The sequence below is a fragment of the Pelobates fuscus genome, chromosome 11, assembly GCF_036172605.1.
Source record: "Pelobates fuscus isolate aPelFus1 chromosome 11, aPelFus1.pri, whole genome shotgun sequence".
NCBI classification, from domain to species: domain Eukaryota; kingdom Metazoa; phylum Chordata; class Amphibia; order Anura; family Pelobatidae; genus Pelobates; species Pelobates fuscus.
The window spans coordinates 82,985,880-83,013,087 of record NC_086327.1 but is presented as its reverse complement, the minus strand read 5'-3'; the positions used below and the strand labels follow the sequence as shown (position 1 = coordinate 83,013,087).

The window sequence follows — 27,208 nt, the reverse complement described above, 5'->3', positions numbered from 1 at the left end:
ATAGATACTGACGAAGTTAACTGTACTAGGCTAGCAGACAATAATTAAATCGATAAGTGTAAGACAGAGCCTATGCACTGAGATTACATTTAGCTATATGGATTGGTTTCTATAGTTAGACATTTAGTTTAAAATATAGCAGGTATTAGAAGGTGAGCGCTGGTCTCAAACAAGCTAGCAAAACTCTTTACTGCCCAAGGCTAAGATGGAGCATTGTTAAATGCAAATCCCAATATTCCCATCATTGGGCATGCTAAAACGGCTTATGTGCTAAACAACAGTTATATCCTAGACAACATTTATATGCTAAACAACATTTATGTTTATGTTCTGCTGGTTGCTTCAGTAGAGGTGCCAAAGCAGGCAATGAGTAAGGTAACTATGTAGTGCCCATCTGAGTGGAACCCTGTAGAGCCTGTCAGCCCTTTAGTGGAGAGTCTGTCGCTTTGGGACATACAGCCGGTAGGCGGACGGTATGGTAATGTAGGAAAATGTCCTCTTGAGTCTCCGCTTAGACGATGCCCTCTGTGGGTTTAGCATGGTCCCGCTGCAAGCCGGCTGTCAGTATGCATTGCGGTTCTGTCAGAGCTGGCTGGGAGATGTTGTATGGCAATCCAGGAGTAGGGTGCAGCACCTAGCATAGGAGACGGGCTCCCCTGCACGTCTGGAGGGTAGGGTTTTACTTGCTGAGTTTCAGTAGCCATTGCTGTGTTGTGAGCGCTGGCCTGCTGTGCCTCCATCTCTTCCACCTGCTTCGGGCCTGCGGCTGAACCGGAGCTGAAGCCCTGCGTTGCGTCTCAGGGGGTAAGCGTCTTGCCAGGGCGCTATGATGTGTGCTTATAGCTGGCTGCTGTAGGTATCGGGCCAGCTTGTGCCTGGAAGCCTCACTGATTGCCGTGAGCGCAGGGAGAAAGCATTCCTTCCCTATGACTTCGGCGCACATGGCATCCGTCATTTTAGGTGAAGCGCCCGGGCTGAAGATCGGGGTGGTAGTGTCGCTGGACCTTGGTTGCGTTGCAGCGGTCGGGGCCACAGGATGAGGACTGAGATCACCCCCACCGGTCCAGGAGGGGGGGGCAGGGCCAGGTCCACGCGGATTTGGGCACTGTTTAGGCAGGATAGTGGAGCAACCGTCCACCCCACTCACCGCTTGAGAAGGCTTCAACCTCGAAGATTTCTCCTCCAGGGGACTAAAACTCGAGGAGCTAGCCTCAACCTGGATCCAGTGTCCCATTTGCACTGAGGACCATCGCTGTTGATCTGCATTTAGGTCAAAAATCATGTTTTAGAGGCTTAGAGATTGGTAAGTTGCAGGAGCTGATCTTTTTTGCGACTGTCCAAATTGGCGATCCGGCCTCGCCCCCTAATGTCTCCCTTTTTAATAGATTCCACCAGTCTAGAAGAAGCTATTTATCTACGAAGCCTCACTTACCTTCATTTATACTACAGGAATGATTACCATTTTGTAGAGAAAAAAAATTCTCTGCCAGCAGCCAATTCCAACAATTTAATGTCTGCAAAAGTCCTGGAAACGACAGCTCTACCCCTTCAGCTGTCAAAGATCATACCATTCCTACAATCCGGGAAGGGACAAAGTGAATTCTATTTATCATATGCCATCTGTTCAATACATCGCCATTGATTGCCATAAGTGGCTAAATCAAAGAACTAAAATGACGCAATTTGGAATACCCTGGGTTGCCAATTTTTTAAAATGATATGCAATCATGGGAGTAATTACCGGTATTATTATTTTTTTTCCTGGGATGCCATGTAGTCTCAAAGGCCACGTAGACCCAGCAAACCAATCTGTCAAATTTCAATGTGTAAAAACTGAAATGGGCAAGACCTATATTTGACCCTGTAACTCTCCAAAACCCCATAAATCCTGTTCATGAGGGGGTACTGTTGTACTCAAAAGACTTGGCTGAAAACAAATGTGAATGTTTCCGAGCAGTAAAACCTATAATGATGATATCATCAGTGAAAGTGCAGTTTTTGTGTGACAAATGCAAAACAAATATTCACACCAACTTTGGCCAGGGTTTGTGACTAAGTGGCTACTAAAAAAAGACTGGACATACTACTTTTTCTTTTTTTGTATTATAAATATTTATTTCCAATATTTTTTCTAGGTTTATACGTCAGAACAGAAAAATACATTCAACATTTCACATAGTAAATATAGTATAAATCAGGCTTATATTTATATGTCATATTTACTTTTTACAATTGTATTATTACATTTTACAGTTTTTGGATTTACCCATTGTAGTGCATGAAATATCATACTAGAATTATATAGTTTCAAAATATCTGGATACGCTAGACCTCCATGTTTTATGGATTTTTAAAATATGATTTGTGAAATTCTAGATTTACCTTCTCGCCATATGTAGGAAGAAAACAAATTGTTGATATTGGAATAGAATTTTAGAATTTAATCTTAAAGGAATAACCCTAAAAAAGATATAGTACTACTGTATATATGCATTTATAACCTTACTTCTTCCTAGCCAGGAAATCTCCAGATTTTTCCATTTCTTTATAGCAATCCTTCTAGTTAATTTCAATGATTTTATTGAAATCAAATTATATTTTTATACCCAGATAGTTGTTCTACTCCAATCGAAGTGATACAAATTTTTAAGACGAGGAAGCCGGCAAGGGTCGTATTCATCGGCTCCTCTTTACCACTCTCCACCAGTCCCCGCCCACATCCAACCTCAGTCCGCAAGGCCGCTAAAAAAAAACAGGCCTCCCATATTTTCTCAAACTTTTGTACCGTGTTCCTCACTTGCGCTATCAGGCAGGTGTCCCAAACTTTATCAAGGATCTGCTGAAGGGAAGGAACAATAGGTTCTAGGCAGGTCTGGGCCACAGCCCGTCTAGTCACTAGGGTGACTTTCTGCCACAAGGTTTGTTCTGTTCGTGTTCACCCATCTAATGGCCTATTCAAGTGGCACACTCATGGGGTTAGGTCCGGCCATCTGTTAAAGAGGTTTTCCAAAACGTCTCCTACTGCGTCCAGCATTATCTAATCTGGGGGCATTTCCACCACATATGGAGATATGTGCCTTTGAGGCCGCAGCCCCTCCAGCACAAGTCAGTTGGAGTTTTGTTTATGCGATAAAGTTTCACTGGAGTAGTACACCACCTAAACATGGTCTTCTAGCATTGCTCTTGCAACGTAACGCATATAGAGGAAGACACAGCCGCCTCACAGATATCTTGCCAGTCGATGCCCTCTAGCACCTCCCCCAAGTCTGATTCCCATTGGGAAATGTAAATCAGTTGTCCCCAGTCCCTTGTTTCCGTGCATATAATAAAGTTATGAGGCCTCTCTGGGGAGTCTCATTCAGACACAGTCTTTCATAAAAAGTCAATTGTTTGTTTGTGCGCAGCTTCTTTCACGCATGTCTGCTTTGCGTAATCCCTAATCTGTAAATATCGAAAAAAGTCCGCCGGGGTAAGTCTAGTACGATTCGAGAGTGTCAAAGGACACTATCTGACCCCCTTCGTATAGATGGCAGGAAGCCTGCCTGTTTATTTGGAAGTCCTGGGCTGCCATACCTGGAGGGATCGCTCTGTTTCTGAGTATCGGAGTAATAGGGGAGGGGGAGGAAGATAGGCCAAATTTAGATGCTGTTACATCCCAGATTCTATGGGAGTTAACTATAGCCGGGCACATGGACCGTAATATCACTCTGCTCTCACTAGGAACCCACATGTAGTATTGGGGGAGGTCCTTTCCTGTCATTAAGGACTCCAAATCGACCCATTTCCTAAAATCCACTGGTGCGTGCCACATCGCTATCTGTGTAAGCTGCGCAGCTAAATAATAATAGTAAAGGTGAGGTAGACCCAAACCACCCCTCGTTTTAGGACGGTAGAGAACATTTCTGGAGACCTGTGCCTCTTGTTCTGCCATATAAATGCACCGTTTTGAAGGGGTGCTAAATCAGTTTTCATAATCTTAATCGGGAGCGCCTGGAACAAGATTAGAAATCGCGGTAATATGTTCATCTTTATGGAGTGAACACGGCCGATCCACGAAATTGGTTTATCCATCCAATTGTCTATATCTCTAACCAACGTTTTGAATAAAGGTCCGTAGATTATTTCATACAATTTGGTGGGATCAGCTCTTAAATTAGTCCCTAAGTATTTGAGAGAGCGATGTGCCATCTGAATGCTATAGGTAGATTAAATGTGTGCCGTGCCTGCCACCAACATGCCCAAGGGAAGGGCGCTAGACTTGTTCATGTTCGCTTTATAACCTGAGATTGATCCATACGTCATTAAGAGATCTTGTAGTGCTGCCATAGACCCTACTGGGTTTGTGAGTGATATTAAAAACACCATCAGTGTATACCGAAACCAAAAATTGTGTATCCCCTACTGGCATTCGTTTACCCTATGAATTAAGTTGAAATTGTTCCTTATCCGATGATGATCTATTCTGAAAAGATCCAGAGTAATCTATATGTATAAGATTAGGATGTCTAATTTCTCCTTAGTTCATTTAGGAAGTTCCAGTGAGCCTAAAAAAGTGTCAAGTGAACCATTAGATCATTTGGAATTTTTTACATTATATATTGAATTATAGTTATCCGCAAAAGCATTCGCGATTTCCTTAGGGGATATATAACTTACATTATTCACTACTATTTTCTTCATTGTGTTATTTTTTTGTAGTTTTTTTTTTTGTGTAAGATTTTTCCTAATTCTATTACTCTAATAATACCATTTCTGTTTTAAATACTGTATTAGCTTATTTACTTTGTCATGTTTTTAAATGTATTTCTTTTCCAAGTTTTAATATAGCCTCTATATTGGAAGGGTCTGGAGAAGCCTTATTCTGTCAATCTAACTTTGCCAACTCTATATGTAGTAGATCGTTTTGATGAGTACTTTTTTGTTTTGTAGCTCATTGTATAATTATGCCTCTTATATAGCATTTAAATGAACACCATAGGGTTTATTTACTTATTTAATTTGTATCATTGATTTGAATAAAACTCTTGGCGGCTGATCCAATATATTTTAAATTTGAAGAGTTTAATATGCTTTCGTTCAATCTCCAATTATTCAGAATTTTATACTCTGAATTGTTTGTTTATTTCCAGTAATACAGGAGCGTGGTCTGACCATGTTATCGGACCAATTTTTGTAGTTGGTATATTTTCTAGGTCTTGTGGTCTCATAAAAAACATGTGAATATGATTGGTGGACTTGGGAAAATAAAGAATAGTCTCTCTCCTGGATGTTGCAACCTCCAACAATCACATAGAGAGTATTGAGTGATAAAAGTTTGTAATATTGGATTTATGAGGGGAACCTTTTGAGAGTTCACTCTAGATTTATAGAAACATAGAATGTGACGGCAGATAAGAACCATTCGGCCCATCTAGTCTGCCCCATTTTCTAAATACTTTCATTAGTCCCTGGCATTATCTTATAGTTAGGATAGCCTTATGCCTATCCCGCGCATGCTTAAACTCCTTTACTGTGTTAACCTCTACCACTTCAGCTGGAAGGCTATTCCATGCATCCACTACCCTCTCAGTAAAGATTTATCTACTCCACCTTCTACTGTGCTATTGAAATGACCAACTAGTATTAATTTACTGATGATCAGATTTTCTAATTTTTACATGATTTATTTTAAGAATTTAATTGGAGATTGATTTGGGGCATATATATTTAGTAGTGTATATAAAATATCGTTGATTTTGGCAATAAATATCAAGTATCTCCCATTTACATATTTTTCGTGAAATATGTGTTCAAATTTTATGTGATTTGATTATTATTGCCAACATAAGTATTGAACATACTACATTTTAAATGCCCTGGGTTGTCTACTTTTGTAAACAATATGCCATGATGGGGGTAATTATTATTACTGGGTTCCCTTATAATCTCAAAGACAACATAGGCCCAGCAAACCAATCTGGCAAATTTCCAAGTGTAAAAACTGAAATGGGCAAGCCCTATATTTGACTCTGTAAATTTCCAAAACACCATAAAACCTGTAAATTGGGGGCCATTGTTGTACTCATGGAACATCACAGCATGCAAATATCTGTATGTTATTGCAGTAAAAGCCAGCAGTTCTATAACCTTAACTGTTAAAATATCAAAGTGTCTTCATTTCTCACACCTTTTTTTTTCTTCTTATTGTATTCATAATAATATATATTTCATATATAAATGAGATGTGAAATGAAATCCCTATTTCTTATGAACAAAATGATGAATACTCAAGTAGAAGCCGACCCGAATATAAGCCAAGGCCCCTAATTTTACCCCCCAAAAATGGGAAAACTTATTGACTCGAGTATAAGACTAGGGTGGGAAATGCAGCAGCTACTGGTAAATTTCTAAATAAAATTAGATCCTAAAATAATTATCTTAATTGAATATTTATTTACAGTGTGTGTATGAGTGCAGTGTGAGTGTGTGTGATGCAGCGTGTGTATGTGTTGCAGAGCCTTGGTGGGGGGTGGGCATTTTTATTATAATTTTTTTAAAATTATTATTTTAATAATTTGTTTTGTTATATTTTAATATTTTATTTTATTATTTGTACATATATATTTTTTCGTCCCCCCTCCCTGCTTGATACATGGCAGGGAGGGGGGCTCTCACTCCCTGGTGGTCCAGTGGCATTGGCAGTTCAGTGGAGGGGGACTGGCAGAGAGCGCTTACCTCTCCTGCAGCTCCTGTCAGCTCCCTTCTCCTCCGCGCTGGTCCATTCAGCTCCCTCTGCAAGTCTCAGTGTAAGTCTTGTGGCCGCGCTATGATCCCGCGGCTCTAGCGAGACTTACAGTGGGAGCTGACCGGACCGGCGCGGAGGAGATGGGAGCTGACGGGAGCTGCATGAGAGGTAAGTAAACGCTCCCTGCCAGCCCCTCTCCTACACAGCCCCTTGTCTGTATTATGGCAATGTAAATTGCCATAATACAGACATTGACTCGAGTATAAGTCGAGTTGGGGTTTTTCAGCACAAAAAATGTGCCAAAAAACTCGACTTATACTCGAGTATATACGGTATATATTCTAAAAACCCCAAAAATAATTTTAAACAAAATTTATATATGTGTGGGTGCACTTTAATATGAAAGAGGTAATCTATGGCTGTACAGATATATAGCTCAAATTCTAGCTTTTGTTTTAAACAGAACTTGTACAATTCCTTGTCCTTAATGGGTTAATATAGCATTTTGACCTGGTCCAGTATCTTTGTTTCTTTACCAATAGAATAAAATTATGTAAAGTTAGACTTTTAGAAGAAGTATTTGTTTGAAATCATGGAAACAGTAGGTAAAACTAGGTTTTAGATGGAAGGTCTCTCTCTCTTGTATAATAATGTTTTCTAGAATACTTTTACTTGACCTGTAATTCTGTTAATTCATGTTTTCCTTTCAGATTAGAGGCAGTGCTTATACCACAGGGATATCCAATCTGGAGGGAAAAAACAGGCAGGCAAATCTCCAAACATTTTAATCCCTCCCCTAATTACCTCCTTTCCCATAAGTAGCAGCTCCTCCTGATCATCCCCAGTTCTTTGCCTGCCTTCGGCAGGGGAGGTTAGACAGGAAGGTTCTCCAGGAAGTAGGTGAGAAGGGCTGAGGCTCTGGAGGCTCTGCTTCCTTGATGTCCGGTAAGTAGCGTTCAACACGCTGGCCGGCGTGGTCACTCAAAATTTATGTTGCCGTCTTTTGCCGTGCCAGGTGCCGGTATGACTAAGGACGCAGGCGTGCGTCGGCTGGGAGGTCCTGCGGTGGAACGCACACACAGGTTGCGTTGCGTTCCACCAGGGAGTCGCAGAGCGCTATGCACATGCGCAATGCGAACCTGGATTCAGGCGCCAAATTCGAACTGGACGTTTCCGTTTGGTTACAGGACTTATATGAGCATGTACCAGCAGCAACCTCTGTTTGCCAGGAGCTCTCAGATCGGTTGTGAAGTTGTGTTTCTCACCTGCCCTCCAACACACTCTCAGGCCATTTAAGGTAAGACTGTTAAGTTTTCATTTTAAATGGTTCTTAGCCTGAATCCGTAAGGAGAAAATTTTGATTATTTTCCCCTTTCTTGTTTTCTTGTTTTCCAGTATGTCTAATCCGGAAAGTATGGATAAAGTTGCTGAGAAGGGGAAATGTGCATCTAAAACCAAGCATTTAATATGTTCTGTGTGTGGCCAACCTATGCCTGATGGTTGTAAAAGAAACTTTGCTCAGTGTGTTCAAAAGAAGCTTCAGAGGAAGCAAAGAGAACAGAAATGTCCACTTTTCTCAGCTGGTTGCAGCAAAGTATGCAGCAAACATTTGTGGATATGCAGTCAGCTGCATTACAGTCAGTCCAGGCTTCTGTTGCCCAGGATTCTCAGATGGTAAAGCATGCTAAGTAAAGACTGAGATCTTGGGAAACATCTGATACTAGTTCGGGAACTAGTGGTTCTGAGTATGAAGATAATTCAGGCAGTGATTCCTCAGATGAGGAATTTGCTTTCCCAGATGAAGCCATTGGGAAATTGATTAAAGAAGTGCAGTGCATCTTTGATTTTGGGGTAACGGGGAAAAAGTCCAAAGTGTTTCCTTTTCACCCACAGACTAAGGAATTGATTTTGAAAGAATGGAAGTTCCCTAGTCACAAGCCGTTTATGTCTAAGCATTTTAAAACTCTTTTTTCCATAGAATCAGAGCAAGACTGCAAGCTGGATGCGGTCCCTGTAGTGGACGTCCCTATTGCTCAAATAAGTAAAAAGACTACTTTACCAATTGGAGATTCAAGCGGGCTCAAGGATGTCATGGATAAACGCATGGACTCCTCTTTAAAGAAGTTGTTCATCTCTTCTGCAGCCCAAGCTAAAGCCTTGATTACGGGGTCATCCGTTGCCAAGGCCCAAAAACTTTGGTTGGAAGAACTAGAAAAGGTATATACGGGAGAAGCTAAGGAAGACCCGTTAAAGCTATTAAAAAATATCAAAATGGCGTCTGATTTTTTAGTGGATGCTTCTACAGAAAGCCTGAAATTGTCGGCCAAGAATATTGGTATCTCAACAGTCGCCAGGAGAGCGCTTTGGCTTAGAAATTGGTCTGCAGATGCGGCATCTAAAAATTCTCTGTGTGAACTACCTTTTGAACCAGGAAGACTTTTCGGTTCTAAGCTGGATGAGCTGTTGAAACAGATGAAGGAAGGAAGGAAAGCTTTACCAGTATCATATAGGAAGCAGTCTAGAAGCCGTCACGCAGAGACACGTCCTTCATTCAGAAGTTCCTTTCGTAGAAACTATTTCAGGGGTCATCAGCAAAGAGCCTTTGATTATAGGAAGAAGGAAAGGTTTGCTGCCAAGAGAAATAAAAAATTATGACGCCAGGCCGGTGGGTGGAAGGTTGAGTCACTTCCTAGAGCACTGGAAAGAGACAACATCAGATCGCTGGGTCCTTACAGTGATAGAGCACGGATACGCTCTAGAATTATCACAAGCCCCTATAAACATGTTTCTATGTTCCAGGGTTCAGTCTCTAGATATGGAACTCTCTCTGATGTGAGAAGTGTCAACTCTGTTACTAAAAAGAGTGGTGGAAGAAGTTCCTATGAAGGAAAGACATCAAGGCACCTATTCAAGACTTTTCTTGGTGCCAAAACCAGATGGTTCATTCAGACCTATTCTAGATCTAAAAGCCGTAAACAAGCGGATTATCAAAAAGAAATTCCTCATGGAATCAGTAAAATCAGCGGCTCTGCTTATTCACCCAAAGAGTTGGTTTGCGTCCCTGGATTTGAAAGATGCCTATCTTCATGTACCCATAGCGGAATCCAGCAAAAGTTTTCTACGGTTTGCGGTGTGCTGCCAATCGGTAACCAAACATTACCAATTCAGAGCACTGCCTTTCGGCCTATCATCAGCGCCCAGAGTTTTCACAAAGCTTCTAGTAGTCGTTTCAGCCTTTCTAAGAGGTTTGGGCATCGCTGTCATTCCATATTTGGACGACTGGCTGTTGATTGCAGAGTCCCAGGTTCAACTACAGTTAGATCTGGGGACAGCCATCAAATCGCTGGAAAAGCATGGCTGGCTAATAAATTTCAACAAATCGGAACTAGTGCCAGTTCAAAGGATCCAGTTCTTGGGTCTAATTTTGGATTCTATCGCAATGAAGTTATTTCTGCCAGAAGAAAAGAAACTAAAGATCAAGCGGTTAATCCGGAATCTCAGAGTAAAAAGAGTGTTTTCAATCAGAGAAGCCATGTGCTTGCTGGGTCTGTTTGCAGCCTCAATTCCGGCCGTCGGTTGGGCAAAAGCCAGAATGAGACCTCTTCAAAGAAACATTCTGCTAGTCTGGAATCGACAGGAACTCGGCCTAGATGGGCTGATGAGGTTCAACAATCTAACTTTAAAAAGTCTGCAGTGGTGGACATCTTCTCGTTTCCTCCACGAGGGTCTGTCATTCCGGATGAAGTCCTTCACTATCATAACAACAGACGCCTCTGCGCTGGGCTGGGGGGCCCATCTGGGAGACATAAAGAAGCAGGGGTCCTGGCAAGTGAAGGATATGAGAAGTTCCTCGAACTTCAGGGAATTAAAGGCCGTATGGATGGCACTCTTGGCGTTTCAGTTTCTCATCAAAAAGCGACATATTCAAATTCGTTCAGTCAATCGTACGACAGTGGCATATTTGAACAAACAGGGAGGTACGAGATCAACAAGATTAGAAAGCCTGTGTTCAATGATCATGCTGTAGGCAGAAGTGCGCCTTATGTCCATCTCTGCAGTTCACATTTTAGGAAAATTCAATGTGGTGGCGGATGCCCTGAGCAGGCATCATTTGAAACAAGCAGATTGGTCCCTGTCATGCAGAACTTTCAATTTCATCACAGACCGCTTCGGTGTTCCAGAGATAGACCTGATGGCATCCAGAATGAACAGGAAGACAAGACGGTTTGCGTCCCTAAATCCAGCGGACAGGCCGGATTTCATAGATGCCCTGTCAGTTCCATGGAAGTTCAACCTGGCTTATATCTTTCCGCCAGTAGTGCTTATTCCCTGAATACTTCAAGAAGTAAGGCTGGAAAATGTAAGGATTATCCTAATCCTTCCATGGTGGCCGAGGAGAAGTTGGTTCTCGGTTCTCCTGAACTTTCCGGGGGCCACCTTTTGGAAGTTGCCGCTTTCAGGAGAAATTCTAGAGGACGCCATGGTGCCTCTTCCGACCCTTCGGAAATTCCAGTTGACGGCTTGGTTTCTGAATTCCAGATTTTAGAGAGCAAAGGTCTGGATCCTGAAGTGATTAAGATCCTGTTGGCAACTAACAAGGAATCGACGTCTAAGATCTACACTAGTATTTGGAAGATATTTTGTCAGTGGTGTTGTAGGTTTAAAGTCAACCCGGTTTCCGCATCCATTCAGAAGATCCTAAGCTTCCTTCAGATGGGATTTGCAAAAGGCCTTAAACCTGCATCGTTGAAATTACAAGTTTCTGCTATCAGTTTCTTCTCCCTCAGATGCCTGGCCTCAAATGTTCTGATTTCTAGGTTCTTCAGAGCTCTGACTCGTTTGGTGCCCTATGTTAGGGAAACCTGTCCTCCCTGGGATCTTAACTTAGTCCTTTCCGCGCTTTGTGAGCCGCCCTTTGAACCATTGGAGGAAGCTTCCCTAAAGCTCATTTCATTGAAAACTGTTTTTTTGGTGGCTATTACATCTGCTAAAAGAGTATGTGAGATCCAAGCTCTTCGGGCAAATTTTCCTTTTTTAGTTTTTCATCAGGACAAGGTGGTTCTAAAGCTCGATCCTTCGTTCAGCCCGAAAGTTTTTTCTGTTTCAAATGTTAACCAGGAAGTGGTCTTACCAACTTTTTGTCAGAATCCATCTAATGCCTTGGAAAGCAAATTTCACTGCCTAGATGTAAAGAGATGTCTTTTGCAATATCTAAAAGCAACAGAATCCTTCAGGAAGGATTACAGTCTTTTTGTATTATTCAAGGGCCCAAGAAAAGGCATGAAGGTTTCGAAAAGTTCTCTGGCTAGATGGCTGAAGGATTGTATTCAGTTGGCGTATTCCAAGAATGGCATGGATCATGCAGGCCCGTTAAAGGCCCATTCTACTAGATCTGTTTCGACGTCCTGGGCTCTGCGAGCAGCTGCTTCTCCTTCTCAGATTTGTTCAGCGGCTACGTGGTCCTCGCTCCATACTTTCTCAAAACACTACAAGTTGGACATACTGGCCTCGGAGGATGCAGCTTTTGGGCGCAAGGTGCTTCAAGCAGTAGTGAAATGAACCCGCCCTCTGGATCTGCTTTATTATATCCCTGTGGTATAAGCACTGCCTCTAATCTGAAAGGAAAAACATAAATTTTACTTACCGAAAATTTCTTTTTCCTGAAGATTAGAGGCAGTGCTACAATTCCCGCCCCTTTTTTCTAATAAACTAAGTAATTTTGCAGCTATTTGGCTTATGTATTGTCTGGGGATGATCAGGAGGAGCTGCTACTTATGGGAAAGGAGGTAATTAGGGGAGGGATTAAAATGTTTGGAGATTTGCCTGCCTGTTTTTTCCCTCCAGATTGGATATCCCTGTGGTATAAGCACTGCCTCTAATCTTCAGGAAAAAGAAATTTTCGGTAAGTAAAATTTATGTTTTCTTTCATCATAGACCAATGCCAGACATAGACACGCTGATGCAGGAGTGGCCGCCAGAGTTTGAGGAGCTCCTTGGAAAGGTACCAATACATTCCTGTTTGCCAAATTAAATCACTGTTAAATGTGACTTATTTTCCCCAGAACAGGGGTAGGCAACCTTCGGCTCTCCAGATGTTGTGGACTACATCTTCCTTGATGCTTTGCCAGCAATATGGCTGTAAAAGCATTATGGGAGATGTATTCCAAAACATCTGGAGAGCCGAAGGTTGCCTACCCCTGCCCCAGAACATTAATTAACGAAAAAAACTGGTAAATGTTTCCTTCCTTCCCAACAATGTATTTGCTGTCAGTGATTGGTGGCATCAGACGTCTTAAAATCAATCTAAACCGACTGCCAAGACTGTAGTCTAAAAAAAGTATTAATATTCATAAAAGCCTTCTGATGCCTAAACCTCTGACTGTCTTTAAAAATGAAATAGTTGTCCTTAGATTAACGTTTAATCCAAATGGTGTAGAGCTAAAATATCTTCAAAATAAGAACATACTAGGTCCATTTTAAAGCAGCATTCTGTCTTGTGTGTAACTCATTCTTTTTGTACTTTTAGGTTGGTCTTCCAACTGCTGATTTAGACTGTGATCTTCCCACATATATTGATGTGATTTGTGGTAAGTCCGTAGGACAACATGTATCTGTCATGGGTACACCATCTGCTCTTAAGACATGACATACATTTTCATATATACATTTGCTGGCAGTGTTACTAGCAAATATATTGGTTTTCCAATAAATAATTTGAGTAAGAAAAAAATCCCTCTCCTGTCAATTCATTTTGGGGATACAGGGCAGAGACTCTGATGTCCCTGTAATGAAATCAGTGGATCGTAGGAAAGTTGTGCTCTTGTTGGGAGCCATTTCCAAGCAGAGCCAGTTTTCGAAAAATAAATTTATGATAATTGATATATTAGTTGCTTAAGGGGAAGTTATCAATTAAAGTGAGCATAGCATGTTCCTTTTGTGTCACTATACCCACTCCCTCTACCATGTAAGCTCATTGAGCAGGGCCCTCAATCCCTCTGTATCCAACTCATCTGGTTACAATGACGTGTCTGTTAGTCCACCCATTGTACTGCGCTGCAGAACTTGTTGGCGCTTTATAAATAATAATGTTAGAGAATGAAAGCTCATAGATTATATTTACTCATGTTCAAAATAGAATTCCCCTTTGGAGAAAAAAAAAATGTTCCTCTAATTTTCAATGCTGATTACTTGCACAGACCGGTATATCAATGAACATTATATACTATTTGCTGCTGTATTTTATTGATTAGGGTTTTTTTCCAAGCATGTAGCAAAACAAGGTAATGCTGATGTAAATGGTCTGCTTTTCTTTTTTACTTTATGCAGGAATCCTGGATATTCCAGTTTACAAAAACAGAATACAGTCTCTTCATGTGCTCTTCTCTCTATATTCAGAATTTAAGAATTCTCAGGTTAGTTAAGGCTGTAGCCTGGTCTCCACAAGTTATCAGAGACTTGAAGAGCCCAATTACGTCTTTCCTCCCAGATCAATATACTAAAAGCATTCACTGCTGAAATGTGACCTTGAAGCACGTTAATGGCAGCACTAAACGATGTTCTGCCCTCAAAGAGAATATATAATGCATGTTCCCCTCAATTAATGCAGCCTTGAATTGTATACACTTTTGGGGTTATTCACGAAATAATTAGTGGATTTAAAACTACATTTTAAAATGTAAGCAAAATAACTGATCTAACATAAATACATTCTGTCATAGCTTGGTTATTAGAGCATACATTTTAGAATTCACTATAGTTTGGGGTTTAGTGAATAAACCTTTAATATTTTTTTAATTTAATGCTTTAACCAACTGGGACACATTTTAGCACTGCAAACCACCACTCTCATTATTAACTATTTTTCTGTTTAAAAGAAACATGTTATGTGTAAAATGTTTACCATTTTGCATCTCTATTGAATATATATATTCTCTTAAATTACCTATTTGCCCCAATGTATTACTTTTTTTCTAATGTGCAATAGCCATTGCCTGTACATAGATCTAGGTAAATGAAACTCTAGATATTTGTAAGTTAATTTAGATGATTAATTGTATTATTATCAGTATTTATATAGTGCCAACCAATTCCACAGTGATTTACAATGTTATGAAAGGGGGGGGGGCATTTACAATAAATGTGACAATTACACAGGAACAATAGGTAGATGAGGGCCCTATAATAATCCCAAGGCCTCCTGCTATTCTGAATATCCCTAAAGTGTTTTCTCTCTCTCCGTCTCCATAGCATTTCAAAGCATTAGCCAATGGAAACAAGGGTAGAGGCACCTCTGGAAATACTGCTCCACCTACTGGGGACACAGATGACCTGCACGTTAACTGATCTCATTCGTTCATTCTGCCCCACTAATATAGCACTTCTGCAAGCAGTCCATAATTGTCTGAAATTGTAATATATTCACATGGAAGGCGTTCACCTTTATAAACGCAAATGCCCTTTTCCCCATACATATCTGTAATAGCTTTGCAATTAATTGCATTATGTATGGGAAGCACAAATTAAAAGGGCTATATATTTTTTTTTGTTTGTTTTTTATCTTTGTAATAGTATTGTGTTATGATGTTGTTCTATTTTTTTTTCCATAATTTAATAATATGGAACACCATGTATAGATATGTTTCCATAATAAAATAAACTCCTTTCGGAAAATATATGCAATATTGAAACATAACAAATTGCAAATAGATACCTTCTATTTAAGGTTTGGTGTACAAAATAAGACGTCTGAACATTGTACACGGAGCCTTAGTTTATTGCAGGTGGATTTGGATCATATAGAAGATTCACAATCTCCGCACTTGTATTGAGTCCTCTTAAACATGCAGATGAGAAGACATTCAAAACACCTCATTTTAACAAATGCACATATTAGTATTGCTCTTTTTTAGCCACTTGCTTTTAATCAGAGCTATAAGTTTTATATTCATTTAAAAAAAAATCTCATGCCTATTAAAGTATTTATTTATTTATATTTAATTGCATCACAGCTACACCTGGAGGGTAGTGTTTTGTTGGGTATTTTCTTATACTGGAAGACAAGCCAATTCTGACCTGCAAACACTTTTATTTTGACTCTCAAACAAAGTCAATCACTTCACTTGTATCTACTTCTGTCAGTATGCAGTGATATCAAAGCGCTATGTGGTTCTGTGGTTGGGCTGCACAAACTGCTCACATTGCAGCATTTCCTTCAGTACATTTGCTGTGATTTTATGAGAGCAATGTAGCCCCCTTGAGCATTTGGTAAATCAATAGAGCTTTTTATATGCCTTGCCCTGCTAACAAAATAGATCTTTGAGACGTAGTCAGTTTTTCTAACTATGGACCTATACATACACTGATTTGGAAATTTTATGTTAACAGGCTTGAGGGCAAGTGTACTCTAGTTTTTTTTTTTACTTGTAGTGTAATAAGATTTATACCATGATGTTTTATTGCACGACGTCTGGTGCTCATTTTGCATATAGAACAATTGCTAACAAAAACAACAACTCTAGGACAGGGATAGGCAAGCTATGGCATGTGAGGTTGCTGGGCCCAAATCATCCGTAGAGGATCCCCCAGAGTGCCCCAGCGTCTGGAGCGCAAGGGAGCCTGTGGTATACACCTCCAACAGGTGCAAACACCACAGGGAACTCTATTTCACATTTCTTCACAAGTTATCATGGCCTCACTTTGTCTTGCCAGAATGAAAACATTGGCAAAGTGTTCTCAACCTGTGGATAGTGCAGACCTCAAGATCCACACACTGGATCACCAGGGACTAATAAAGCTTCATGCCCCTCCTCCCTGGGAATAGGTAGGCAAGAAGGATATGGGGCATAAAAAAAGTTTTAGATATATTAATTATATCTTTAAAATGTATTGCTATTTGTAGCATAACAACTACAAATCCTCTGCAAACACCTTTCTTACATATAATCCTCACACAACACTACAGACAGACCACACATACATAACCTTGCAAACAGCCCTCCCACAGTACTATAGACAGACCACACATTCAAGTACCTTAAAGGACCACTCTAGGCACCCAGACCACTTCAGCTTAATGAAGTGGTCTGGGTGCCAGGTCCAGCTAGCTTTTACCCTTTTTTTTATAAACATAGCAGTTTCAGAGAAACTGCTATGTTTATTCTGAGGGTTAAGCCAGCCTCCAGAGCCTCTAGTGGCTGTCTCACTGACAGCCGCTAGAGGCGCTTGCGTGCTTCTCACTGTGAAAATCACAGTGAGAGCACGCAAGCGTCCATAGGAAAGCATTATGAATGCTTTCCTATGCGACCGGCTGAATGCGAGCGCGGCTCCTGCCGCGCATGCGCATTCAGCCGATGACGTCGCGAGGAAGAAGAGGAGGAGGAGTAGAGCTCCCCGCCCGGCGCTGGAGAAAGAGGTAAGTTTAACCCCTTCCTCCCCCCAGAGCCCGGCGGGAGTGGGTCCCTGAGGGTGGGGGCACCCTCAGGGCACTCTAGTGCCAGGAAAACGAGTGTTTTCCTGGCACTAGAGTGGTCCTTTAAAGCAAACATCACAGACAGCCCACACATACATAACAGCAGGCAGCACACATAAACAACGCAAACTATACTAAAAACCGCTCACATACACGAAATACCAAAGACAGACACCACACCTACACAACTATTACAATCAACCAACATGCACATGCTTAACAGCACAGAAGTCTGGCCACAGAAGTCTGCACATATACATAACTGGCAGACACCAAAAAAATACCACGAACCACACACATACATACATAACACAACAGGCTGCCCATAAACACACAATATCACAAACCGCTCACACACATGCATGCAATTCCACCAATCACTCCACAAACAGACTACTACCTTATATACACGCAAAACACCACACACACATCCAAAACAAATATGTAACGCATGGACACACAATACATACACAACACCATGCACAGTCCACATTTACACACATATGACCTCTCAAAGCAGCTGCCACACTCGTACATAATACATCCAGAATTTGCCAACATATACAAATGTTGCATACACCCTATGGCTTTATTTCGGCACAATGCTACCAATGTTTTGCCTACACTGGCTCTAGGAATAGACACATCTTTGGTTGAAGCACTAGTTACCTCCTACCATCCTAAAATATCCATACCCCTTTCTGCAATACATCTTGGGTGGAAGGGCATTAAGTTACATGCATTGTGCTGGAAAATCAAGTATTAAAAGGACCTGCAGGTCATGTTCTGCCCAACACGTATATGAGAGGAAAAATGTGTGGGGTAAAGTGACATCACAGCCATATTTCATCACTGCTCACACTGGGTGCTTTATAAATGTAACCAACCAGTGGAAAACGATCAAATCCTAGAAAAGAAGATGAGAAAAGTTTAGAAACTGACTGCCAATGGCATGTTCTCATAGACATTGCACAACTTAATTCATATATCTCATACTGTCATAACACTGATCACTGTGACAGAAGAATAGAAATTGCGACTGGAGGGATGGGATTTATTTATTTTCTTTAATACTATTCAGCAGTGCTATTTGGGAACTTGAAATATTCAATGAAAAGCAGCGTTGGCAGCTGAATTTGAGTTCAGTTTTATTAAGACCTATTTCCGGTAAAATACAAGTTCTGAGTTCAGATCCAGTGTCTTGGAAAATCGGCAAAGAATAGTGGAATGCATTGCATCGCATTTGACTTGTGATCTGAATTTTACCAGAATTATTAAAAATGTAGATTCTACAACAGTCTCTTGGTCATCCCAGTATAGAATACAATCTTGTTGAGCTGTTTATAGGAGCACTCCAGGCACCATAATCACTACAGTGCACTGTAGTGTTTATGGTGTCAAATAGTCAAACAGTTTAGTAATCGTTTTTTCACTGGACGCTGCTCCACATCTACTCTCTGCCAGAAAGTGGGCTTGAAGCTCTCGAGTGAGATTATCAGCTCAATTAAGAGAGCATCCAGTGGAGAGTTGGTGTGGAGTGCCCATGGTAGACCAAAGGTAAGAAGCCAAACCATTACAAAATGATTTGAATCTTTACACTGTGGCGTGCCAGGCCACCCCTGGCACCATAACTACTTTAGCACACTGTAGTGGTTATGGTGCTTGGAGTGTTCCTTTAATTGGTATATAACATGTGACATCAAGTAGATAGGCCAGGCAATTCTTATGTAATCAAAGCTTCCAGAGTTCATGAATATTTATTTAGCCAATTTTAAGCAACTGAATGTGGTTATTTATGAGTATATATGGCTTCAGTATTACCAGTAATGTACCACGTCCAATGACATGAAGGGGTACTATATACCATAACCTCTACAACTCAATCTAGTAGGTATGTTGATAATAATCTGCGGAAGTAATGACACATTTTTTGATGGTGGTACCCATAGACTATTTGTAGCATAACCACTACAATGTGCTGTAGTACTGGAAATAAAAGATCCCATGTAACACTACCTCCATGTATATATTTGCTACTTCATACATATGCTTTAAACACCTCCTTATGCTGCAGTTGAACCGCTTACCTCTCACTGAGTTTTTTTTTGTTTTTTTTTTTAGATACCCAGTGCATGACTTTGATTTGTGAAAACAAACAAGGTTATTTACTAAAGTAAGAATTCAATGAAATGTCAAATTTAAGGTAATTGTGGTAAAAATGGAAAAGAATCTCTAAGCCAGCTTGTTTCCTGTTCTTTGGCAATCAATTTAGAATTCACTTTGAATTCTTACTTTAGTGAATAACACTGATACTTCATAACCTCCATAGTCTTCAGTGGGATAGGCGGTGCTTCTGACGAAAGAGGGCTTACAGGGACACTAAGCCAGGGGTCCTCAAACTCCGCCCCCTCCAGATGTTGCTGAGCTACAACTCCCATGATTCTCTGGCTATCTATGTAATTAAAAGAATCATGGGAGTTGTAGTTCAGCAACATCTGGGGGGCCGGAGTTTGAGGACCCCTGCTCTAAGCACTATAACAACTTTAGATTAACAAAGCAGTTTGGTGTATAGTATCTGCCACTTAACAGTAAAATCACTTTGTTTATGCAGCCGTAGCCAGACCTCCCCTGCTGGTGACTTACACAGCCTCCCTGCCCCCTTTCTGTAAAGAGAGATTTAAGTTTGAAACTTCCTTCACTGCAACGTCTGTTTAATTTAGAATGTATCTCCTGCTCTGTTAATTGCCTGCTAGCGCTTGCAGGAGTTGGGTGTGTGCTTAAAGTTCAATTAACAGAGCAAAAGATAAAAACTTCTAAAATAAATACACTGTGGTATAAGATCTGATTGGAAATGAAACAATTTTCTTTTGTGTTGACTGTGTCCGTCGATGCTTTCATAGGTTTGTTTCTGTGTCTTGTGCTGCGTAAACAGAAACAAAAGTGATTTAATTCCTAAATGGCATAGAGTAATGTTGCAGCAATGGCATGATCTATACACCAAAACTGCTTCATTAAACTAAAGTTGTTTTGGTGCTTAGAGTATCCATTAAAATAATGCACAGAAAATAGGTATTTATGCCTCCCATAAATATAGCAAAATCTTACTGTATTCAAGCCAGAAGCTGTAGATCTGCATGCTGTTTGCCTCAAAAAAAACAAGCAGTGTGCGGACATCATCAGAAGTGGTGGTCTGATCCAATCACAGTGCTTCCCTATAGGATTGGCTGAGACTGTCAAAGAGGCAGATCGGAGCAGAGCCAGCATGATTCAAAGACATCCCTGGCCAATCAGCATCTCCTCATAGAGATGAATTGAATCAATGAATCTCTATGAGGAAAGTTCAGTGTCTGCATGCAGACGGAAGAGACACAGAATGTTTGGATACATTTTAGGCAGCCATGACCCAGGAAGGATATATAACAGCCATCTGAGGAGTGGCCAGTGAAGTTATCACTAGGCTGTAATGTAAACACTGCATTTTACAGCAAAAAGCCTGAAGGTAATTATTCTACTCACCAGAACAAATTCAATGAGCTGTAGTTGTTCTAGTGACTATAGTGTCCCTTTAAGATTTGCTTTTATAACAAGAAATAAAATATCCATATGCTTGGGATTGTGATTTACCTCTGTGAAACTGAATGGATCTGTAATCTTCACCTACCTGTGTCAGACAATATTCCACAACGCAGAGACACATCTTCCTGTGTATCACCTGCCGAAGCATCCTGCAGTCCTGGGTGAAGGTTTCAAAGACAGAATGTTAGGAAGGAGCATTTAACTAAGAAATTATGTATGTGACCTGCATCACCCTGTAGGACAATACCCTTCAACCATAGAAATTCTGGGGAGCTAGGAGTTAAGGTGAAAAACAAGTGTGAGGCATGTGTTGCCCAGACTAGCAGTTGAGAGACAGCACCCAATGAGTGATAATAAATTGGGGGATGTTTATCGTGTTCTATTCTAAAAGTCCTGCAATCACCATGGAAACCAGTAGACCCAGCCAACACATTCCACTGGAGACCTTCTACCCTTTTATATTTTTGTTCCACCTTTTAGAACAGAACATTTTTATAAATGTACCCCATGGAGTCAATCGCTCACTGCACACGATTAGAAGGTATTGCCTCCGTTGTGAGCCAAACATTGGCACCGCACTGCATGTTAACTAAACATTAGTTTATTTTAAACACTTTAAGGAAATAGAAGATACGTGTACCTCTGGCTTGGGGTCGTAGATCGTTGAGCTGCAGGTTGGACGGTAGAGACATGTGTTCCCGAGGGAGACAACTGTTATTTAACTTCATGTTATTCGATGTGCTGAGAATACAAACAGGAGACACAGTGATATCCTCCAAAACATAGTTTACTTTTCCCTATTTGATAACGAGTCAGATTCATAACCGGATATACCCAACCATGAACAATAGCTATTCTCAACTCTTAATACGAATATGGATAGGATATCCACAGCTACTGAATCTATCTTTGCCGAACACAGTCTTTAACACATTTTAAGATCTATGCATATCATTGCGTAATATTGATATTGCATACTATAGTGCAGTATTATGGGGGACATTTCCAAATAAAACTTAAAGTTTCTTGCATAGGTTATTGGATGGTGCAAGGAAGTTGCCTATCACTGTGACCTTGGACAGTTGCGTATAACTCCTTGGACTTCCAAGCATCACTACATCTATATGCCAGTTACTCAGAGACATCCCAGAATGAATTAGTTGCTTTCTACCCAGTGAAGAGCTTGTAAGGATCATGCCATAATGCAGGTACACACTGTACCCAGTTCCTCCTGTAACTGATTAAAAAAGATGTTTCAGAAAAAAACTTCAGCTACCTCTATTACTCTATTCTTGGCATAAATGGATTTATCAGTAAGTTATGCAAAGGTTTATGTGATGTGCTTGTGAAATCAATTACTTCAAATGGCTGACAGATGTTCGGTACTTCCTAGTCTGAGTATAGGTCACTGCAGAAAGTTCAGCAGCTTTGAAACGGAGTATAATTTAATTTCTTTTTCCATTTTTATATTTTATAGCCTGCATATTATTTATAGTATTGGCTGTACAATGTAGACAAATGTGGATTAGATACCATCTCAAGTATCTTCTTAATAACATTAACACAGTGATGATTTATTTATACAGAGCTTTAGTACAATGAACATCTCAGGATCAGGTCCCTTCCAATGGACCAAATCAACTTTATGTATATATTATACCTCCATAGTCTCTGCCATTTGGGAGTTCCATCACATGTTTATGCAGCTCTAGCCACACCTTCCCTGGCTCATACTCACACAGCCTTCCTGGAAAAAAAATCTACATTTTAAGCTTTCCATAATGATTTCTTATCGCTTGCTCTGTTAATAGCCCAATAGAGCCTGCAGCAGCCTCCTGTATGTGATTAAACTATTAACAGAGCAGGAGATAAAAACTTTTCATGGAGGCTGTGAGAGTTACAACCACATGTGGTGTGGATAGGGCTGCATACACAAAGTTATTTAACTCCTAGATGGCAGAACATTGAGCAGTGAGACTGCAGGGACATGAGCTATACACCAAAACTGCTTCATTAAAGTTGTTTTGGTGCTTAGTATCCTTTTAGCATAAGGTTTGCCTCCCAGGTGAATACAAATTACAGACAAAATATTTTCTGTTACAGAATTCCCTTGAGAATGGGAATAAATATGTGGATCCTCACCTTAGCGTTAGTTGATTTCTCATGCCGTCTACAAAAAAAAAAAAAAAATAGAAATACATTATTTAATAATCAACAATGTCCTTGTTAGTCTTTATGATACAGCACTCACATCCCTCTGTGCCTCTGTATGTGTTAGATTATCTGAGTACACATTACATCAGCTATGAAAGAGATGCCAATACTCATCCACACTGCTCCTAGACCACTCACTTACGTTCCCTCCTTTTCCTCCTTAGCAAGAAGCAGCAGATCAGGGAATTCACCAAAATAATACCAGCAGTCGCTCCAGCAACCCCCACAACCAATGCCAAGAGGGGGAGTTCTACCCGGGTGGAGAGGAGACCTAAGGTGTGTTGGAGCAGTGTAGTTAGCAACTAGAAAAGATAGTGGATGTAAAAAAGTTAGAAGGCAGAATGAGCACTAGATTACTAAATCTGAGTGAACGGGGTGCCTTTAAGAGATCACTCACCCAATGCTGATACAGATGCTCGGCTGATGCCACCATTTTCAGTGCTGACCTTTACCTTTAAGCTCCCGTTGCCTTCCACGTTTCGGGTGTCAAGTAAGAGCAGACGAGAAGAGTTGAGCGCAAGCTTCCCGTCCTGGCCACGCAGAGTAAAGCTGGTTGGAGGCTGGGCTCGGATTACTAGGAGTAGGAGTAAAGAGAGCCCGGAACTACGTGAAATATGACCTGGAGAGTCAGCAGGAACTGGAGAAGGAAAAAAACAAAGATAAAGCTATTCACGGGACAGAAATTGTGGAGAAAAAGCAAATTTTAGGCAAAAATTTTAAACTTCTAGCTCAGCTGTTTTAACTGCTCTGCCATTTATTTGTCAAATCATCATAGAAATTAGGGACCCCTTCCATCTCTCTGATTTAATGAAAAACCAACATTCTTGATACTGACAACGAACACGCCACAATATATTCAATATAGTAATTATTGACCAAACATACCACAGTATATTCAACATACCAGTTCTTGGTCTCACGCAGCACGGTATATCCAGCAAACTATTTCTGATGAAACATACCACTGTATATCCAGCATAATATTTAATTTAACACTTACAGTGCACGCTCAGGAGTTCTTCTCCTCTCTGTGATGGTTCGCTGCAGTTATCTGCCCCACTTTCTGCTAGGGTAAGTATACTAGAACTGCCAGGGGTTAGGGGTAAAAGGAATGGAGGGTCCTTGCCCACCCCGGTATCTTGCTTCACCCCATTGAGGTACCATGTTAAGGAAGGACTAGCCCCCTCGCATGGAAATCCTTGAGTCTCCTCATTTTGAAGTGGCTCTCCAATACCTGGAACACACAAGGAATGGGATATAAACACAGCACGGCAGTTTGTGCACAATACTACAATGTTCTTCTGCTATATAACAGCTGCAAGGGCAGATGCTCACCTCTATGCAATAGCTGGTATAAAAGCAGCAGAGATACACTAAGCAGCATTCTGGACAGGACACATCAATCACGCCAGGTTCATTGCTGCAGGAGAAGAATATACAGAACATCACTTTTAAAATAGGCCCAACCTGCTCAGATTTGGAATAATTCAGAAAATATTTATCAATATTGAACTTCAAATTCATCATCCAGCTATATACACCCTCCTTCGAGACTATAAAAGGACTGTCTATTACTGCAAGTAGATGGGTTTGCATGCCCCCTTTCCACAGTGCCAATACAACTCCTTCTGCAGGGGGCGTGTACAGTGTCTCCATGCACCCCAGATCCTCTCCCTGGTGTACAATTTGGAGTCTCACCACATATCCTACTGCAGGGGGTTTGTACAGTGTCTTCCTGCACCCCAGCTCCTCTCCCTGGTGTACAATTTGGGAATCTCACCACAACTCCTACTGCAGGGGGTTTGTACAGTGTCTCCCTGCACCCCAGCTCCTCTCCCTGGTGTACAATTTGGAGTCTCACCACAACTCCTACTGCAGGGGGTTTGTACAGTGTCTCCCTGCACCCCAGCTCCTCTCCCTGGTGTACAATTTGGAGTCTCACCACAACTCCTACTGCAGGGGGTTTGTACAGTGTCTCCCTGCACCCCAGCTCCTCTCCCTGGTGTACAATTTGGAGTCTCACCACAACTCCTACTGCAGGGGACGTGTACAGTGTCTCCCTGCACCCCAGCTCCTCTCCCTGGTGTACAATTTGGAGTCTCACCGACATCAGCTGAGGCTGGGGTCTGATGCAAACTCTGTCCTCCCATCTGCTGATCTCTGAGAAGGTGCTGTGACTGTTTCTATGACGCCCTGAACTGGATTGTACAGGCCATGCATCGTTCTCTCTCACCCCATAACTGCACCTGCAACATCAGCAACCACAACGTTCTGTTCAACCATTCAACCTCTGCAGTGGTATTCCAAGTGGCCAGCATCCAGCAGGCGGAGCCAAGCCATGACCGACATGACTTGCCACTAGATGGCGCCCAACACCCAGATAATGAGCAATGGCCTTGTTTTAGTTTACACTGCATGGCCTATTGCAAGGAGTCAAGAATGATTTGGGCTGTCGGGTAACAGTGACAGGTACTATGAGGGATGAGGGTTTTGCAAATTGAGTATCTCTTTGCTAATTTAGAAGATGTGTTCACTAAACAGTGAACTGACCTGAATCAAAGTGAATTTCCAATGTTAGGCCAGAGTAGCCGAACTGTAAACAGCTGACTTTTTTTCTAGTTTGGCTATTTTGGCCTAAAATGACTCTTCTCACTTTAGTGAATAAATCTGTTAAAGTAGTAATTGGACATTCGGTTTCCATAATTATCAATGTTCAGTATACCATGTTTTGAGTTCAGCTCTTGTGGAATAAAATGTGAGATTCACTTTGCTCAGGCCATTTCAAGGATGGAATGAGTCAGACAGGCTTTGATAGGTTGTCATTTATGTCTATATTATATAATAAGCTCTCACTTTATAAAGGGCATGATGTTTACATATAAGACTGTGAGACCCTAGCATTCTATTCAAACATGACATGTGCCCAGTCGCCTTTACTCTCCATCCCCCGCAGCCGTGACCAAACGGAAACACCTGAAAGCAAAGGGAGGGTGGGTGGGACAACAACAGGTAAGTGCAACTTTAGATTAAAGTGATCCTTAGATCTAAAATGGCCACTACTTATACTCCCTTTATAACTCCACCCCACTCCATATCCTTAGGCCCATCCCTAACCACTGACCCTTAGATGGCCTGTCTCCTGGCAATGTCAAGGCCCACTCCCCTTAGCTACGCTGCTCCATGGGCTACATGACATGTGCACAGTTGCCTTGTCGGCATATGCAAAAAAAAACACCAATACCCATTTCAATAAAACACTGACACCAGGGTTTTGGCAAAATTATATCACAGCTTTTATTGATTTTTAACATAAATTATAAAGGTAATTGTCAACAGCAGGCCCACGTTGGCCTGCACAATTACCATCCAGTAGTTTACCATTTAACCCCTTGACAATGACCCACCCCCACATAACATAATACCCAAACATTGTAACATTTTAACTTAACATTTAAACATGACCATTGCCACCAAAGGGCACCATCCATTGCCACCAAAGGGCACCACAAGCAGGGCCGGACTGGGGAAAAAATTTGGCCCGGGCATTTTTTATTCACAGCGGCCCACTGAAAAGGGGGCGGGGCCAGATAGGGTGTGTTTTGTCATCCCCAATGACAAGAACGCCCCATCTCAAAGTGAGCATGCTCTTCCAGGGCATGAGAAAAGGGCCCTGTATTTGTTCTGCACAGCGCAAGCAAATTTAATAACATGAAACTTGTCTCAGGGGTTTCCATAATTGGGATACTCACGGTATCCCATTTATGGAGACACTATGTGTTTGCTTAAATGGAATCTAGTGTGTGCATAGCGTATCCAGAGTGTGTATGTCAGAAATGTAGTGTGTGTGTAAAAAGGGCCGGCGACACCGGCCTCCTGGAATCCACTGACACTTTACCCCTCCTGAAACCTTTCAGCGCCTGCCTCACCAGAAAATGTTTAGTGGCATTCTCCCATCCATTAAACTTGAACAAGGAAGATAGCGCTGCCAGCTTACGCCCTACAACCGCGGCCGAAGCCCCTGTGGTGACCTACCTACACACGAGCCACAACAGCGTGTCCAACCGGGCCTCCCTTGAGAGCTGACCCCCCGACTGTTGCACTAGCTCGTCCCATTCCCCCCACACCTTACTGTACGCCATCCAGGTAGCGGGTGCCAGGGAGTCCCTCATCAGTCCGCCATGCATGATGTCCCGAGGCGCCACATCTCGTCCGGGCAAGACATCCCT

General features: G+C 41.5%; 2 protein-coding genes across 6 annotated transcripts in view; one reads left to right on the top strand and one right to left on the bottom strand.

Annotated features, from left to right (window-relative positions):
* Positions 1-16,083, top strand: part of IFT46 (intraflagellar transport 46) — a 29,537-nt gene extending 13,454 nt beyond the window's left edge. For both annotated transcript variants that reach the window (XM_063435982.1, XM_063435983.1), the window contains exons 9-12: positions 12,659-12,725; positions 13,251-13,311; positions 14,051-14,136; positions 14,972-16,083. In XM_063435982.1, coding sequence (XP_063292052.1) covers positions 12,659-12,725; positions 13,251-13,311; positions 14,051-14,136; positions 14,972-15,067 — 310 coding nt within the window. In that variant the 3' untranslated portion in view covers positions 15,068-16,083. The remainder of the gene's footprint in view (positions 1-12,658; positions 12,726-13,250; positions 13,312-14,050; positions 14,137-14,971) is intronic.
* A 1,579-nt stretch (positions 16,084-17,662) lies between these two features.
* On the bottom strand, positions 17,663-25,537 carry TMEM25 (transmembrane protein 25). Of its 4 annotated transcripts, none has more exons than XM_063437152.1 (9): positions 25,087-25,537; positions 24,318-24,402; positions 23,983-24,216; positions 23,380-23,619; positions 23,125-23,253; positions 22,911-22,938; positions 21,409-21,509; positions 20,854-20,925; positions 17,663-18,099 (listed from the first exon to the last, which is right to left on the bottom strand). In XM_063437152.1, exons 2-9 carry the CDS (start codon positions 24,364-24,366, stop codon positions 18,026-18,028), a joined length of 927 nt encoding a protein of 308 aa, XP_063293222.1. In that variant the 5' UTR covers positions 24,367-24,402; positions 25,087-25,537; the 3' UTR covers positions 17,663-18,025. The 4 variants fall into 4 exon arrangements, with proteins under 4 accessions (XP_063293222.1, XP_063293223.1, XP_063293224.1 ...); XM_063437153.1 differs by having other exon boundaries at positions 25,216-25,537; XM_063437154.1 differs by having other exon boundaries at positions 25,229-25,537.
* Between the last annotated feature and the right edge of the window lie 1,671 nt (positions 25,538-27,208).

Bases quoted from the DNA above. Each gene is read 5' to 3' on its own strand.
- TMEM25 (XM_063437152.1), bottom strand. From the start codon at position 24,366: ATGCTGCTTAGTGTATCTCTGCTGCTTTTATACCAGCTATTGCATAGA. The intron at 24,217-24,317 runs GTGAGCATCTGC...TGTGTGTTCCAG, and splicing joins ATACCAGCTATTGCATAGAG to GTATTGGAGAGCCACTTCAA. The intron at 20,926-21,408 runs GTACACGTATCT...ACCTTCACCCAG, and splicing joins TCTACGACCCCAAGCCAGAG to GACTGCAGGATGCTTCGGCA.